The sequence below is a fragment of the Spironucleus salmonicida genome, chromosome 8, assembly GCF_000497125.1.
Source record: "Spironucleus salmonicida strain ATCC 50377 chromosome 8, whole genome shotgun sequence".
Lineage (NCBI taxonomy): Eukaryota > Fornicata > Diplomonadida > Hexamitidae > Spironucleus > Spironucleus salmonicida.
In genome coordinates, this window is record NC_090603.1 from 1,037,175 (window position 1) to 1,053,436 (window position 16,262).

Genomic DNA, 16,262 nt, shown 5'->3' on the forward strand with positions numbered 1-16,262 from the left:
TTATTTAGTGTATACATTATAGATTTATAGCTAATTTAATCTCATAAATTTAAATTACATAGGCTGATTAGTTCAATATAATTCAATAGTGACGAATTTCTAATTTAATCGAATGAATATATAGTATATGTAATGATAAATTCTTATTATAAAGTAGGCAATAACATTATAGTATCGGCTCTATGCGGACACGAAGATGCGGCGAGGTCTATTTTTACGATACACTGGTAAATAAAGGCTGTACACATTATGGCCGTAGTTATTATAGTAAGACACTATAAATACGAGCTAGATGACGTGGTTTGGAGGGCAAACTGGGATATCCCGAGAAATAGCAAGCAGGCAGAGATTGTTCCCCCGATTGAATATATTGGGTAACCCATGTTAGCACCAGCCTCCGAAATTGACGGAAGATACGCAGCATTATCGAATACGATTGCCACGACCAGGGTGGACACGATAGTTATCGCGAAGGACGCCAGCGCGAACTTAATCATTTTAGGGCAAAAAAGGATAAATACATATTATGTTATATCAAAAATGTAAATTAAAAAAATGTTAGTTTAGTTGATAGCCGCTTGAACTTACGCGGATATTTAATATTATTAATATTTAGATTATCTATTATCTGGTGTAATACACACTTATAATTATAGTCGGTTTATATATAACATAATTTTTACACGTGTTAGATTATTAATTAAAATCATAGATATTGAATTGGTATCATAGTAATAATAATGGAAGCGAAAAATCATAACAGAAAGTATGAAACTGTATTATTGCATATATTTATAATTACATAGTTTATTGATAAAATTTTAGAGATACAGTTTTAGATATAGCTAAATTAAGCAACTATATTTTGTATTAGAAACTCTTACCATAAAAAAATCTAACGTTTTATAATTAATTAGTTAATTTTATTTTTGTTAAATATAAATTGATTTTTATGTCTTTTATTGTGAATAGAATAGTAGCATATCTTCTGTATGTTCCAAGAATTATTAATTATTTTCCAAGCATATGCGGAAATAAACTGCAATAGAATCCCTACTACCAAGTTTTTGTTTTGATACGTATGCGTTAACCTATTTTCTTTTGTATTTTAGATGGAATGATTACTTGTATTAAAATTAGAAATATGTTTATTATTACTGTATGATCACTAATTAAACTTTTGAAAGTGAGTAGTTTAGGCACTTTTATTTCGTTATAAACCATTATAAGTAAATTTAAGATTTATAATCCAGTGCCAATTACCAGATATTTTTATAGTTTTAATAAAAATGTTCTTGTTTCAATATCTAAATTAAAACTGGTAGTAACATTAAATATCAAAACATATTTAAACTAAATGAGGAATATTTAAGTTAATGGGAAAAATTAAAAAATTGTGTTTAATATTACAAATTTTCTTTAAATATTTTAACGAGTAAATAAAGGAATTTAAGGTAAATAGAAGTTTTATAATTACTGTAATTACGATCCTTCACTAATTGCACGAAAAAACAACCATTATAGTGATTATTTCTATGTATAGTGTATATTAAACTTAAATTAATATGTTTAGACTAAAATACTATTTATAAATATTTTCGTAATATGAAGAGTATAATCAAATTATAGTCGAATGGATTGATGGAAGATGTATTTTTATTTATCATCATTAACTTTTATATTAAATTACAGCATTTACCATAAAAATTATATTATTGTATAATTGCAATTAACTTTTTGCGATATAATATATAGATATAAAATTTTAAAAGTAGCATAACATAATGTATTTTGATAAGGTGGTATAAAGGAATTCATACCAAACTGAAGACTAGATTGAGTTAACTAGTTTCTTATATGTATGTATAATTTCATCATTTAACACAACTGAATTTTCAATACTAATAAACTAGTCATGTTTATTTTAAACTATTATTATATATTATACTTTTGTTTAAAATTAAATATAAAATGAAATTTTATCACTGTTTAAAATTGTATCTTTAGAAAATAATTATAATTATCTCTTCATTTCATAGTTTATTTTTCTATTCTGTAATATTGTATTAGTAAGAGATCTTAATTAATTTTAAATTTATGTCCGCCTAAAATAGAGATAGTTTTTGAACATTAATTTAAATGTAATTATCTGCTCATATTTCGATGATACTGAAATTAACAAATATTCTAGAGAAAATATAATCACACTATATATCTAAATACTTGATTTAATTGACTATAGTATGTAAATGCTAGTTTATAAAATTTATTGAGTATACTTACATGCAATATTTATTAGGATCTATACTCATTATTTAAAAAATTATATATACTATAGAATTTTATAATAAATTAAATGCACCATCAATTAATACATAAAGTTTTGCTAAAGATGATATTATTTTAGATTAAATGCTTATTTCCATTAAATTTAAAGAAATCTACAAAGTTTATTTTATCAATTTATAGTAAAAGTATTATAGACATGTATTCTATTTCAGTTCGTATGTTTCAGATTTATTATAATGTAATATTTTTAATTAGAAATCAACAAAAAAATAATATGTAGCCGATTATTATAAAGTTGTAGTCTAAACCAACGATTTACCAATTATGCTTTTAATATATTAATAGATGATTTACTGTTGAGTATAAAGGTTCTATATTATTTATCCCTATTTTATTGTTATATTACTTGATAATATTTTACATTTTAAAGATGTATTATAGTAGAATACTATTATTTTTTACTTTTGAGTGCTAACCAGATTTAAATTACTATTTGTAAGATATCAGAGTTTCTATGAATATTGTATCTGATTATTATCTCAAAATTTATGAACCACTTGAAAAACGAAGCAAGAACCATTAAAGATAAATTTAAAACTAGATGCATGATAATACAGAATAAAATATATACAATACTGGTTCTTCATTGTATAGTCTAATATAATGTTGTATATTTTTTATTATGTATATACAATTGTTTTTAGGTTCAGTTATTGATTAATTTAATAAACTATTAAAATAAATATATTGATTATAAATTCTTTGACGTAAGTATAGCAGAATATGATTTGATATTTGTTAAGTGATAAACCACAATATAGTAGCAAGATATACAGTATATAATAATGTGTGTATACAATAAATCAAATCTATACTTTTCATAAAAATGGAGCTATCTGAATCACTCTTTAACCACTATAGTTAAAAGCAGGCTCACCATATCCTTGAGGCTAAGTTGGGCTTAGTTAAGGGAGACCTTTCTTAGAATAAAGATCTTATTCACGAGTACATCAATCTCAAACTTTTGACACTTGGTTAGAAGCCAATAATTTCAGGCGAATCTGTTATTATGACTCCTGGAGGATCAAAATAGCGAATTGAAGTTTCTGTTGCATAAATTGCATAGGATCTTATCCAACAGCTAAAAGCCTCCCCTGAGAGAATGGCCCCTGTTGATGAACGAATCACCAGCTTCCTCACTAAGGAATTCCCAAAGGCTTCTCTTAAGCTACCTGCAGGTGGAGAGACGTTCTCAATTGATCGTGCTGGAGTTGCTTTTGAACTTTCGACACCTCATGATTCCTAATATTATTCTGCTGATGGTAATCTTAATATCAGAATCCCCTAAGGCCTTCTTTCCAACCCAAAGTCGGACAAGCGTTCCACTGTTGGAACGTTCCACGTAGGAGAATCATCCACATCTATCCCCTTTGACAAACTTGCTGTTCCCAAACACACTGTAGAGTTTATGCTTAAAAGTGCTCTTAACCCTCCTAAAAAGTCTCTTGAACTACCATTCACCGCTTCTCTACCAGAGTCAGATCGTACTCATTGCTGGACGTCTGTTTATTGTTGTCCACCAGTCATTCCAGGTATTGGATCTTAGTCTAAGGCATATACCCAGAAACACATGGACGTTAGATATTTTGCTCCTGCCGCCTTTGTTGCTAATTTAGGTTTTGTGGAATAGATCTTTTCTAACAGAGGAAATCCTACTGTAAATGACTTATTAACTACCTAGCCAGAATTGCACTCAGGTGTTTCTGCTATTATTATTCTTGCTCCCCATCTTGTTAGTACAAAGAAAAAAGAATGTGGCTTACCTCATTTCGATTAGGCCACTGAACGCTAGAAACGCGATGGAATGTGCTGGAAGGATGAAAATGAGCTTTACAATGGTGGAAAGCCGTTCAAGCTTACATATAGAAGCCAGACTGATGGTGTAGTTGTATCTATCCTTGCTGATACCTATTTTGGATATAGTAAGAAAGAAATAAAGACTATGATCAGTTTTGCTTGTAATATTAGAGGTTTCAGCCAAGAAGAGCATGCCGGCGGCTGTTATACGTGCCCTGCTTATAGCTGGGGTAGAAGCTTTAGAAGCTCTGACTCAAGAGTAGGCTTGTATAATAATGCACAACATGTCGAAAGTGTGAGCGATTTCACTGCCAAGAAAACAAAAGAGTAATCTGAGCGCACACTGACACACACTTTTGCTGAGATGAAGGAGCTTCTTGGTGGAAAGGCTACTTATGATCAATAGAAAGGATATTTGATTGATAAGAGTTTTAAAAATGTTATTTATCTCCCAGAATATGTTAATATCGAACTTTCTGATAGAAATGTTACATATAAGCATCCTGATACCAATGAGACATTAACTATGAAGATCAGTTCAGAGACTGTATATGTTTTACCAAATGGTTATTAAATGCAGCTTTAACGTCACCCAGTCACAAAGTAGTGGATGATTGTTGGTACACTACCCACCACCAAATTTTTATACAAACCTTCATCTGTTTCAGGATCAGGAAAATCAGAGTTAAGTAAATCTATAATGGATGCAGTCACATCGGGTCCATTCTTTTGCAAGAATTTCAAAGATATGATGGATGGTGCAGAAAAAGTCCTTACTGGTAACTTCAACTAACGTTTCCGCCCAGAATTCTAAGACTAGTATAAATCTAAGAGTGGAATGTCTAGGCATATATTAGCAGCGGAACGTACTATAGGTTCAGTTATATAGTTACTTACCATATAGGAAAAGTACACCGAAGATTACAATAAATGGCTTTCATCATTTGACTAAGATATAATAGCATTTATTTTCGTACTCAAGTCAATGTATAGACCTTCATGGGGAGATTATGAAGATTCTAAATCTTGGAGAGCACACTTCTCTATTGATGTTGTTAATGGTTCTGAAGGATATGCTCTTAAATGTTAGGGGGTTGAAATTTAATCTAACTATCTTCGTGTAGGTATGGAGAATGGTAACTGGCGTAAATTTAGACTCAGATAAGATTTCTTCCCAGGTGTACGTTTCCAAAATAATGATGATATTGCGGTATCTCTTACTATTCCAGGAGAATAGCTAAACAATCTCACACATTCTGGCTAGTTTTGTACTGATCGTTCATACAAGCTTACCTCTAACTGCGAGTATAGGTATTTCTAAAGACCAGACGATGCAGTGCACCCAGGTGTTGATAAAAAGTGTGAAAATGATCTTTCCGAAACCTAAGGAAGAACATTCATCAGTAATTTTGAGCCAATTCCTAGAGAATAGGTTTAAGAGATTGCACAGGATGTTATGACTCTTGAAAAGTATTCTACCAGCATGCAAAACTTTATCAAGGACTTCTCGTCATCTGAGAAGTTTGGAGAATTTGATAATTGCGTTATTTCTAGCGAGTTTAGAATTACTGACCCTGCTAAAGGTACGAGAACAGCTAATGTTAGATATTTATAAACCAGAGACGAACTTTTATACAGAGACGTTCAACTTGATAAGTATATGATAGAAATTCGTAATAGACTCGCCAGAAATATTCCATTTTCTGCACCTGTGCCTCTACCTGTTGATGTTTACGTTCCTGGAAGAAGACTTAATACCGTTGATCCTAAAAACTCAAAGATACGCCCACTCTCAGTATATAACCCAGTTCATTATCAACCAATCCCACTTCTCATTTTAGATGTTATGACGTCAATGTCTGGTAAGTCTCCATCAACTACTGGCTCTGGCTCACTTGAGGGAGCCCTTACTAAAGGTCCTTTCAATAATCTTCTTCCTGCACTTGACATAAATTATTTTGCTCTTTCTCTTATGTTATCTACTGATCCAGTTCTCAGTACTGCTGCTGGAAATATCGGTAGAAAATTAAAGATTGATCATGATATTACATTAATCATCCCTGATATTGTTTCTAGAATGACTAGTAGTGAATTAAATATTGATAACCTGATAGCTGGAGGTTTCCTTGAGAAGGTTAAAGATTTTGAACACAAGGGTCAAAAGGTACCTGCTTCAATTCTCGGTTATAGAATAACCCAATCTTTCGTAAGAACTTATTTCTCCCGTATATTTGATCATGTTGGCGGCATTTTCACTGAAGAACACTTAAGACCTGAACTTCAATCTATTGATGAGTTTGCTGACGGTGTCATGTTTATCTGGGAAAATATTTGTGGATAAGTCTCCGACTATTATAAAGATGGTTCATTCGAACAACTTATTCCTCCTCTCCAAACTCTTCTCTAAATTGTTTAGAACGGCGGAACATATAACAATTTGACTGTAGATTCTCCAGAGTTCCTTGCTGAATTCAAGAGAGCTAATGTTATTAATTCACCATGGTATAAATAAAGACTTATTTAAGCCCAGAGAAATGAAATTTAACTTCTTTAAGACAAGATTTCTAAAGTTGGCGGTGCTGATCTCAAAGAGAGACTCGAATATGTAAGAAGCGAGAAATATCTTTAAGATATTAATGGAAGCCTTGGTGTCCACGTTTTTAACGAGGAAGAGTGATGACTTCTAATTTTTATATTTTAGTTACGTATTTTAAGAATTTTTGAACATCTATTTTCACACCCCTTATATTAATTTATATTATAAAATATAGGACGAAACAAAGATGCATTAGACTGGACCGATGATAATACACTATTTTGGGAATCGAAGTGACACATGATTATAAATATTTTAAATAGAGGCAACACTATTTAATATTATATTTAATCGACTATTGAGAAGAATGACATGTGAATTCTTTGCCACAATTGGTTGCTGCAAATATGATAATGCATGTTCACGACATCACATAGCATAAGAATCTTCAAATTTAGTGGTGATTCCTAATTTATGCCCACTGACAAAGAGTATAGAATTGAACGAATAGTTACTTTTACAGTCTGTCAAAGAGATAGTAAGATTTGCTAGTGAAAACTCCCATATTGTAGATTTTACTGTCGCTGTGAATAATAACCATTTATATGGTACTGTATATTTACTATTTGAATCAATTATTGCAGCAAATGCATTTGTACTTAGTCTTCCCAAAGCATTTTCAGGAAAAGATATTGTGGCTAGATTTCTTCCACACAAAGTACTAAAACCTATATTCTGCAATGTAAGAAACTGTGATGGATACTTTTGTCAGAAGGTGCATGAGAAGTTTTTTAGTCGAAAAGATATATTGGATTGAAGGTATAATGATAGTATTACAAAATAGTTATTAGGAATTATTTAGTGTATACATTATAGATTTATAGCTAATTTAATCTCATAAATTTAAATTACATAGGCTGATTAGTTCAATATAATTCAATAGTGACGAATTTCTAATTTAATCGAATGAATATATAGTATATGTAATGATAAATTCTTATTATAAAGTAGGCAATAACATTATAGTATCGGCTCTATGCGGACACGAAGATGCGGCGAGGTCTATTTTTACGATACACTGGTAAATAAAGGCTGTACACATTATGGCCGTAGTTATTATAGTAAGACACTATAAATACGAGCTAGATGACGTGGTTTGGAGGGCAAACTGGGATATCCCGAGAAATAGCAAGCAGGCAGAGATTGTTCCCCCGATTGAATATATTGGGTAACCCATGTTAGCACCAGCCTCCGAAATTGACGGAAGATACGCAGCATTATCGAATACGATTGCCACGACCAGGGTGGACACGATGGTTATCGCGAAGGACGCCAGCGCGAACTTAATCATTTTAAGTTAATATTTTAACTGCAACAAAATATAATTGTTATTATATTTAGGTTTCAATATATTTATTTCATTTTTAAGATATATTAATTCAATATTAGTAGAATCTAAAAAATATCAGAAATTACAAATCATTGCATGAACATATATTCTTTACTTACTTAAATATAATTATTATCTATTTTATATCCGATAACCTTATTCATTTACTAAACACCCAATCTGATAATATTTTGCAAGTACGCTTTAAACTATTATCTTTTCTATATAATTACAAGAATCTAATAAATATTATACCATTAGTATGATAAATTAATCCACCTTCCATCGCTCAATCTACAATACACTCCATATGACTTGCTCTTCAATTCCAGGATGTGCTCTTTGCAATCCTTAAAATCCTCTACTCTGCACCAAATGTGATAATTTCCTTCTTCCAAATGCAGAAAATTCTTTTTGCGAATGCACAAAAGGTTCTTCAAAAGCATGCAGTTTTGGATAGAATTGTGCTAAGATAGAAAGAATTTGCATTGATTTTAATATATGCTATGGTATTTTAGGGTGCAAAATATGCGATTTTACAAACTTTTCAAAATGTGGAGAGTGTGTTACTGGTTTTTTTGTTAGTGAAACTGGAGAAAAATGTATAAGTTTGGAAGGGTGCAAAGAGGTAGAAAATTGCATTAAATGCGATGAATCTAACATTAAAAAATGCAGTAAATGTAGAAATTAGTTGTAAGTTATAGAAAATAAATGCAGCTGCTTTGGTCAAAATTGCTTAGATTAAGAAATTTGTTCATTTTCATTAAAAAAATGTTTACCAGTTAAGTATTGTCTAGATAAGGTATAATAGTGTACGTAATGTGATTTAGCCGATAGTTATAATTGTGCAAAATGTTCAGAGTCTTTCTACTTAAATAATTAATTTTGCTTACCATTGACTCCTTGTTAACATATTTCAAACTGTATTGCATGTGATCCTATCTCCACAAATTTATGCAATAAATGTTCCAATGGTTTAACAATTTCTCCATTAAAAGCAACATGTGAATGCGAACGGAGCACTGGAACTCCATGCTAGTTAGGTTTCTCTTGTGTTAAGCATTTACATTCATGTCAGATATAAAACTCTTGCTAAATTTGGCCTTTTGGAGTAGCTAATTGTAAAGTTTGTAGTTAAGCAGAACCTAGAATTTGTCATTAATGTGAAGATAGTTATTAACTAAGCTTAGACTAGTTAAAGTGTTATAAGCAAGGTGAATGTTTTAGTATTTCTGGATGTGTAGAATGTGTATGGTATGAGGGAGATAGGTGTGCAAAGTGCTAGAAAGGGTTTTTAGTTGGTGAGATGGGAAGAACATGTTTGTGTGGAGGAAAGAAATGCACAGGAAGTGGAAAATTTAGGACTAACTAGGGCTGTAGTTTTGGAGTTTGCTACTATGAAGTTTTACTTTGGTAAATTTTGTTTGGAGTTAGTATTGTATTGCTTTCAGGGTTACTATGTATTTTGCTGTGGCGGTACTTATACAATAAAATAAATCATGAAAAAGAAGGATAGAGGTTAATTGGAGTATAGTTGTAAGAATAATGAGGAAATTACACCATATAAATGATAATGAGAAATATTAATTCTGAAGTTTTACATATTATTATTACCTAGTATAATTATTATATATTATTATATTAAAAAGTTTATTAGAATGATAAGAAATATTATATTAAACGCATTCTGCTTTCTGCGATCATTATTATATACACAATTGAAATATACACCTTATTAGTCAGCATAAACACATTTAAAAGCAGCATAACGTTAACTTTATAATAGGCTGACAAAACTTTAGCTAGAATAATGTCCACTTATCGCATTTGATTTTGGCACAATACTTATTAAGTTGGTAATTTTTATCCCTTAAAATATTACTTTTTCTATAAATAAATAATTCACAAAATTTGTTTAGAATAATCTAGGATACTAATCTTCCTCAATATAAGGGAGCTTCATTTTTCTATAATTTGCATCGAAAGATTTTGATAATTTTCTACACTTCCTAAATTTTCATAATTTCCCCCTCTAAAATGATAAAGTTATGCGATGCACTGGGGAATAAGCTGTTTATTTCGCACAAAAAGTAATTTTAAAAACAAAGTTTGAGTAATTTTAAAACTATTCTATTCATGACTGTTTGCGTAACGGATTGAAATTTAATTGCTCTTTAAAGCTTTCAGAGTAATTTTATCATAGTATTTTACCAGATTAGGCAATCTTGGAAAATTAACGATAAACCTAATGGATTTCTGCTTAAAATTAAGATTAACGAGTAAGTTTCTTGCAGCAAATAACATTTCCAGCACTGTGTGTGGATATCGGAAGTTAATTCACAGTATATAAATTATCGCTAGAAAGTTATGAGATAATTGCTCAATACCCACTTGGAGGTGGTGCATTTCTAGGCATTTCATAGCTCTTATATCCGAATACTACTTACGAAAATTTTTAAGAACAAATTAGTCAGGCAATCCCAAATAATGTAGACCTAACCGTCGGGGATATTTATGGGGGTAATTATGTTTCAACAAATTTAAATTCAAACTTGCTTGCAGCTTGTTTCGGAAAGTAAATAGATACTTTTTCTACTGAGAACAATTCTGATTCTTAAGATTAACTTATTCAGGAAATTAAGTGCTCAGTTGATTACCAAGCCTCATTGCTTCGCATGATATCTATAAATATTGGGCATATTTCTGCTAAACATGCTGTTATAGAAGCTTGTAAGAGCACATTTTTTGTAGGTGGATTTTTAGATCAAAAACTTGCTATGCAGAATTTGGCATGGGCATTTAATGTGTATAGTGGAAATAATGCAATTTTTGTTTAGCATGGAGCAGTTTTATGTTGCTTAGGAGCTTTATTTGGTAATTAATAAGAATATGTTATTGATGACAGTGATGACGTTGTTAAAATGGTAAATATTATTAGTTAATAAACTGAAATGAAAGTAGAGATTATTAATTATGAATTAGAGAGTCTATAGGAGAGTGATTGAAACATATACTTAAAACATCTATACTAATGATTTAATCAAAAAATTGTATTTAACTCGGAAAGTGGTTCGTTTTCTTTATATTATTTAGAAATAAATGAAGCTAATAATTATATCAAATATACATATAAACAATACACCATAATAATGATAACAGTAATGTCACTTTGCTGCTTAAACTTTGGCGATTGCAGAGGTGCAAATCTTTTTAAATTCTGCCATGGTAAGTCCATCTTTAGCTTCTGCTACAATTTCTTCATAAACTTCTTATGGTACCTTATCCTTATACATCTTTTCAGCGAAAGCTTTAAGCTCTGTTGACGTTATAACACTCTATATCTTTTTAGTAATACCACTACCCATTTTAAGTAAAGGGATTTTAAAATATACGTATGTAAGAGAATTATAGTCAGGTTGTAAGAAACGTAAGGTTTTTTTCTATACTTACATTAAATAAATACCAATGTATTTTATTCAAGATTTTGGAATGATTGTTGAGTTTTGTAGATAGATGGTGATTTTAATTTATGTATCTCTTTAATTAAAATAACAATATACTTAGAATTTTTGAATGCAAATATACAGTAACTTGAGATAATATGCATGATAATAGTATTAAAAATGTAATATATTTATTTTATACTCAGTGAGTTTCTTAATTCACTATAGTACTATGCTTACATTAGTTAATAAATCATTTAATTATAATTATTCCATATACAAGAAGATGTATTAAATACAAGTTAAAAAAATAATAAGGCTAAACAAAACTAAGTATAATCTAGTTATTTGAAGGAATTAAGTAAAACTAAAAAACAAAATGGAAATAAATTATTTATGACATTATATTAAATGAGATAACAATAATAAAACCTACAACAAGTAAATTTATAAAGTTGGTATAATAAGGATTCAAATAATAATATTAGTTATCTTGTTATATTTTCATTGTTTAATTGATGATTATGATATTTAGGGGCATATATCATACTCTGATGAAGTCACAATAATGACGATAAATTATAGATTGTAAAATTGTAAAACAAAGCGCATATATAAATTCAGTCCTAAAATTTAATTAATATCATATCAATATAATGACTCCACCCTTTACAAAATGACGTTTATTACTAATATTAAATACCATCAATCTCGAACACAATAAAACGCATTGGAGTTAATTCATGTTTAAGCTTTATTTCCTGCTTTTCTTCCTAAGGCCCCTTATATTACACCTCCCCAACCTAACTTTCGTAGCTAATAAAGAATAAAATTTACATAAATCAGAGAACGAATTTCACGCCCAGTTATGTCATCTCATTCTTCAACTCCATCAAAATTTTTAATAGGAAAATTAGATTTAAATACATATTAAACAGGAAGTGATAAAGTTTAAAAGCAGACGTAAAGACAGTAAAATTATAATGATTTTGACGGACCAGCTTTATTAAAGATTCTATCTGGAGGAGTTAAAAATGAAAATAACGAATAGATGAAATAATATGTTGCAGGGAGTAAATAATAGGTAATGAACTCTTATGGAGCTTGGCGCAGGGCAACTAACAATGCAAAATTTGATTATATTGAGAATACTTTCAAAATACTTAATGAGTGAATAAATTAACATGCTCATATCTGCAAAATAGAACAGATTACATCAACCATATCATGAGCGAGAACATTAGAAATATGTGCTCTGAAATCTCCAAATTCGCTGAATAATTAAATAAATTCCATACCATTCACAGTACTGTAGAAGCTGGCTACCAAAAATTCGATAGTATCAGATTGTACATCTTCTTGGGATAATGCATAGCAAACACCTTGTTTGATGTCTAAAACGGAGTAGTGGGCAAGTAGAAGATAGTTTTGGTTCTATCTATTGAAATTTTGCTTGATAAATTAGGGTAAAGCCATGTAATATTGATTCTCAAATTAATCACAAACAAGAGTGTATGTTTCTGTTGAAATTCTTGATAATAAATCAAAAAATACAGATGCTGTTTAATCGTTAAATCCGTAAATCTCTTGGATGAGCTTGTCTACTTCTTAGTCATCATCATTTTCACAATGAATCCATTAACGAATTAAATACTAGAAAGGTTGATTTTAAATTGCTTATTCAATTTATAGACGAAGATCCTCGTTAAATAAAGTTTCATAACATTTCTCTACATATGGTTAATTTTCATCTGTCATTAGAATAATTGATACAAGAAGAAGTTAAGCATTATTTGTGAGTGACTACTAAATATTTTATGCGAATAAAGTGTCGGTATCATAAAACATTTTACTAAAAAGCTTGTGGAATTTAGGAAATGCAATTTTTAATTCTAATGCCACAGAAGTTTTAAGTACAGTTTCATACTCGTCTTTAACTATATTTTTTGTTTCTTAACTTTAATTAATAAAGAATTCGATTACTTATTCGGTATTTTTGGTGTCTATGTATTTTTTAAATTCAGTAGTATATTTGGAAAGCCTAGCCATTCTTGTTGATGCTGAATCTGCTCTGGTTAAAGGTTCAGTGAATTCTTACTCTTATTCTTTTTAAGTACCTTCAACACCTAAAATACTGCTAAAATGACTAGCATCAATTTTACTTTAAATTATTAATTATTCAATTCTTTGAATTCTAGATCTCATATCCATATTCTTCGATTCTAGTTCCTGAATTTTTGAAGAAACGACAGCAGACTATGATTTTTAAAGAGCTCTGTTAACACTATTAGCTATAGTTTCAACACGTTATTCTACATTATTAAGATTAAGCTTCTAAACCTCATGGTTATCTTCTTATTTTGAAAGATTTTTCTTAGTTTATGTAAATATTTGTACCAAAGATAATTGAAATTCATTGAATTCTTGTTTTATTTATTCAACCTCCTCTTTGCTATTGTTTGACGTGGGGGCTTATTCTACATACATCATATCTTAACTTTACATATCAAACATTTGGGGCTATGCCAATTAATCTTAGTTAAAATTCATAGGGTTGAAAGAGTCCATAGCTGGAAACTAGTTCATTAAATTTTTGATAGATTGAGATTTTAGATATTAATTAGTATATAATAATAGACTAGCTGTTAGTTATTAATGTTATAGAATAACTATGTTACAAATTTATAAAAAAAGATTAGTGTGCATAAATATAGTATATACTTATATGGGAATAAATAAGTTGAGTCGGGTAGTTCTTTAAAATTAGTATTACGAATTTACTTTATTTTAAGAAAAAATAATATGATTATTTATTTTTTCATTAAAATACATTAGATAGTTAATAGTATTTATAAAATAAAATATTAATTACATATTATTCAAGGCTGTCTCTTACTAATAGCACATTTGGTTATACAATAATTATTGCAATGAAAATCTTACACTTGATCTTTATGCATTATACAATAATTATATTTAATAATAAATAGAACCTAATGTTACATTTTAATTATTTTATTTATATACAATATATTAAATCATCATTCATAATCATCTTATTAGCATAATAAATTATGTAAATTTATCATTAATCAGTTTTATAAATTCTTACTAATTATATTTATTAATATTATTTTATAACTTGATATATACCTTTCCACCATCCCTTCCAATATGCCTAATATAGACTTATCCAATATAACTTCGATATAACCTACTCATCTACGTCTCCTATAGTCAATAGAACAAGCTATGAAGAATCATGACTTTGCACCACTAACGCTGATAAATTAAATTTCAAACATTTAAAATATCCATAATACACTTTCTGATCTTTGTAAATGCGGCCTGATTGCACATGTGGGTGGAACTGCTGACGGTTATTAGCTTACATTTTTAGGATTTGATTACCTTGCTATATCAGTCCTCAGAAACCGTAAAATTATCGATTTACCTCTTCGAAAAATTGGTGTAGGAAAAGAAGCAGAAGTTTGGATTTGTAGTGATTTCGAAAATCGAAAAGTGGCATTAAAGCTTCATAAATTAGGTCTTAATTCATTTAAAAACGCAAGAACATTAAGAAATTATAGCGATAAGAATATATAATGGTGGAAGATGAGCCAGCTGGCCGCAGTTCGCGAATTTGGCTTTGGTAAAGCACTGTTTTAGCGTGGAATGGACGTAGTGTAGATGTTGGATTAGTGTCGCCATTGCGTTGTAATGGAGTTATGTTCAGGAGTATAAATGAGTCGTTTACGTGGCTTGAATGTTGACCAAGCGCGTTATTTGGGAGCGAGAGTTTATAAAATGATGATTTAAATGATGGGGTTTAGTGTTATTCACGGCGATTGCAATGAATATAACGTTATAGTAGAGGTTGAAGGCGAAGATTTTGAATTTGAAGAAATAGAATGCGAAGAAGGGTTGGAAAACTATTAAAGCGATTCAATAGCTAATAAAATTGCCCATTAACATAATGCATAGTTAGATAGTCAATAATTTTAATCTGACTTACAAAATTAAAGTACATTACCGATTGATTCATACGAAGATATAATTTAGTCATATGAAAATACTAAAATTAATATTTTCAAATCTATAAAATTAATCGATTTTCCATAACTTATTCAACTTACGGATGATGATGCAGAGTACCAATTCAACAGAGATGTTGAGTCATTTGAAGGCTTTTTGAACAGACGCTTTAAGACGGAACTATCGTTCCCACGTTTTGCAGACATTTAAAAATGTGAAATTATAAATTCATTTTAAACAAGTGAAAAGTTTGCCAGACTGGTAAAAATGCAGATCTTAGATGAAGAGGTTAAAAATGAGGTGGAAGAAAGTTAAAATTAAATTGCGGGAAGCAAAATGCTTTTAAAAGTGCGGAAAGTTGATTTGAAAACTGCTGCAAAATAACAAATGTAACGTGTTAATTAAAAGCGAAATCAGTCCAAAAGAATGGAGAAAGGTCAGAACAAGTCAAATAGAGATAGATATGGCGGGGATGGCGAGTATTGAGTAATTTAGAATTTTAATTTGTTTATACTCAATATTTTTATTATCATATTTCTATTTTTTTAAATGCATACTATAGAAGAACCTAAGATATTTTTATTGTTTTATTTATGACAGCAAGTTAGGAAAGATCTAAATATATATTTATTCTTATTGTACTAGAAGATTAATGAATATCAAATTAGTAAATAATAAAAATATATACTTTTATATTATTATATAAAATTGC

The 16,262-nt window shown here is 29.6% G+C and overlaps 8 protein-coding genes and 2 pseudogenes across 8 annotated transcripts; 6 read left to right on the forward strand and 4 right to left on the reverse strand. All coding sequences in view use genetic code 6, as the record gives it.

Moving 5' to 3' along the window:
* Nucleotides 1-179: 179 nt before the first annotated feature.
* Nucleotides 180-497, reverse strand: SS50377_28349 (Transmembrane domain-containing protein; annotated as a pseudogene).
* Nucleotides 498-3,175: 2,678 nt separating this feature from the next.
* Nucleotides 3,176-6,823, forward strand: SS50377_28350 (uncharacterized protein; the record flags this gene model as incomplete). The annotated part of the gene is made up of 1 exon (XM_067912122.1): nt 3,176-6,823. One exon carries the CDS (start codon nt 3,176-3,178, stop codon nt 6,821-6,823), a length of 3,648 nt encoding a protein of 1,215 aa, XP_067761144.1.
* A 226-nt stretch (nt 6,824-7,049) lies between these two features.
* On the forward strand, nt 7,050-7,499 carry SS50377_28351 (putative splicing factor U2AF; the record flags this gene model as incomplete). Its single annotated transcript, XM_067912123.1, has 1 exon — nt 7,050-7,499. The coding sequence occupies one exon, from the start codon at nt 7,050-7,052 to the stop codon at nt 7,497-7,499; it is 450 nt and encodes a 149-aa protein (XP_067761145.1).
* A 216-nt stretch (nt 7,500-7,715) lies between these two features.
* Nucleotides 7,716-8,033, reverse strand: SS50377_28352 (Hypothetical protein; annotated as a pseudogene).
* Nucleotides 8,034-8,382: 349 nt separating this feature from the next.
* SS50377_28353 (Cysteine-rich membrane protein 2) lies at nt 8,383-9,621 on the forward strand (the record flags this gene model as incomplete). The annotated part of the gene is made up of 1 exon (XM_067912124.1): nt 8,383-9,621. One exon carries the CDS (start codon nt 8,383-8,385, stop codon nt 9,619-9,621), a length of 1,239 nt encoding a protein of 412 aa, XP_067761146.1.
* Nucleotides 9,622-9,730: 109 nt separating this feature from the next.
* Nucleotides 9,731-11,077, forward strand: SS50377_28354 (Pantothenate kinase; the record flags this gene model as incomplete). Its single annotated transcript, XM_067912125.1, has 1 exon — nt 9,731-11,077. The coding sequence occupies one exon, from the start codon at nt 9,731-9,733 to the stop codon at nt 11,075-11,077; it is 1,347 nt and encodes a 448-aa protein (XP_067761147.1).
* A 159-nt stretch (nt 11,078-11,236) lies between these two features.
* On the reverse strand, nt 11,237-11,437 carry SS50377_28355 (uncharacterized protein; the record flags this gene model as incomplete). Its single annotated transcript, XM_067912126.1, has 1 exon — nt 11,237-11,437. The coding sequence occupies one exon, from the start codon at nt 11,435-11,437 to the stop codon at nt 11,237-11,239; it is 201 nt and encodes a 66-aa protein (XP_067761148.1).
* A 754-nt stretch (nt 11,438-12,191) lies between these two features.
* Nucleotides 12,192-12,689, forward strand: SS50377_28356 (uncharacterized protein; the record flags this gene model as incomplete). The annotated part of the gene is made up of 1 exon (XM_067912127.1): nt 12,192-12,689. The coding sequence occupies one exon, from the start codon at nt 12,192-12,194 to the stop codon at nt 12,687-12,689; it is 498 nt and encodes a 165-aa protein (XP_067761149.1).
* A 14-nt stretch (nt 12,690-12,703) lies between these two features.
* Nucleotides 12,704-14,101, reverse strand: SS50377_28357 (putative alpha giardin; the record flags this gene model as incomplete). Its single annotated transcript, XM_067912128.1, has 1 exon — nt 12,704-14,101. One exon carries the CDS (start codon nt 14,099-14,101, stop codon nt 12,704-12,706), a length of 1,398 nt encoding a protein of 465 aa, XP_067761150.1.
* A 588-nt stretch (nt 14,102-14,689) lies between these two features.
* On the forward strand, nt 14,690-16,036 carry SS50377_28358 (putative RIO kinase 2; the record flags this gene model as incomplete). The annotated part of the gene is made up of 1 exon (XM_067912129.1): nt 14,690-16,036. One exon carries the CDS (start codon nt 14,690-14,692, stop codon nt 16,034-16,036), a length of 1,347 nt encoding a protein of 448 aa, XP_067761151.1.
* Between the last annotated feature and the right edge of the window lie 226 nt (nt 16,037-16,262).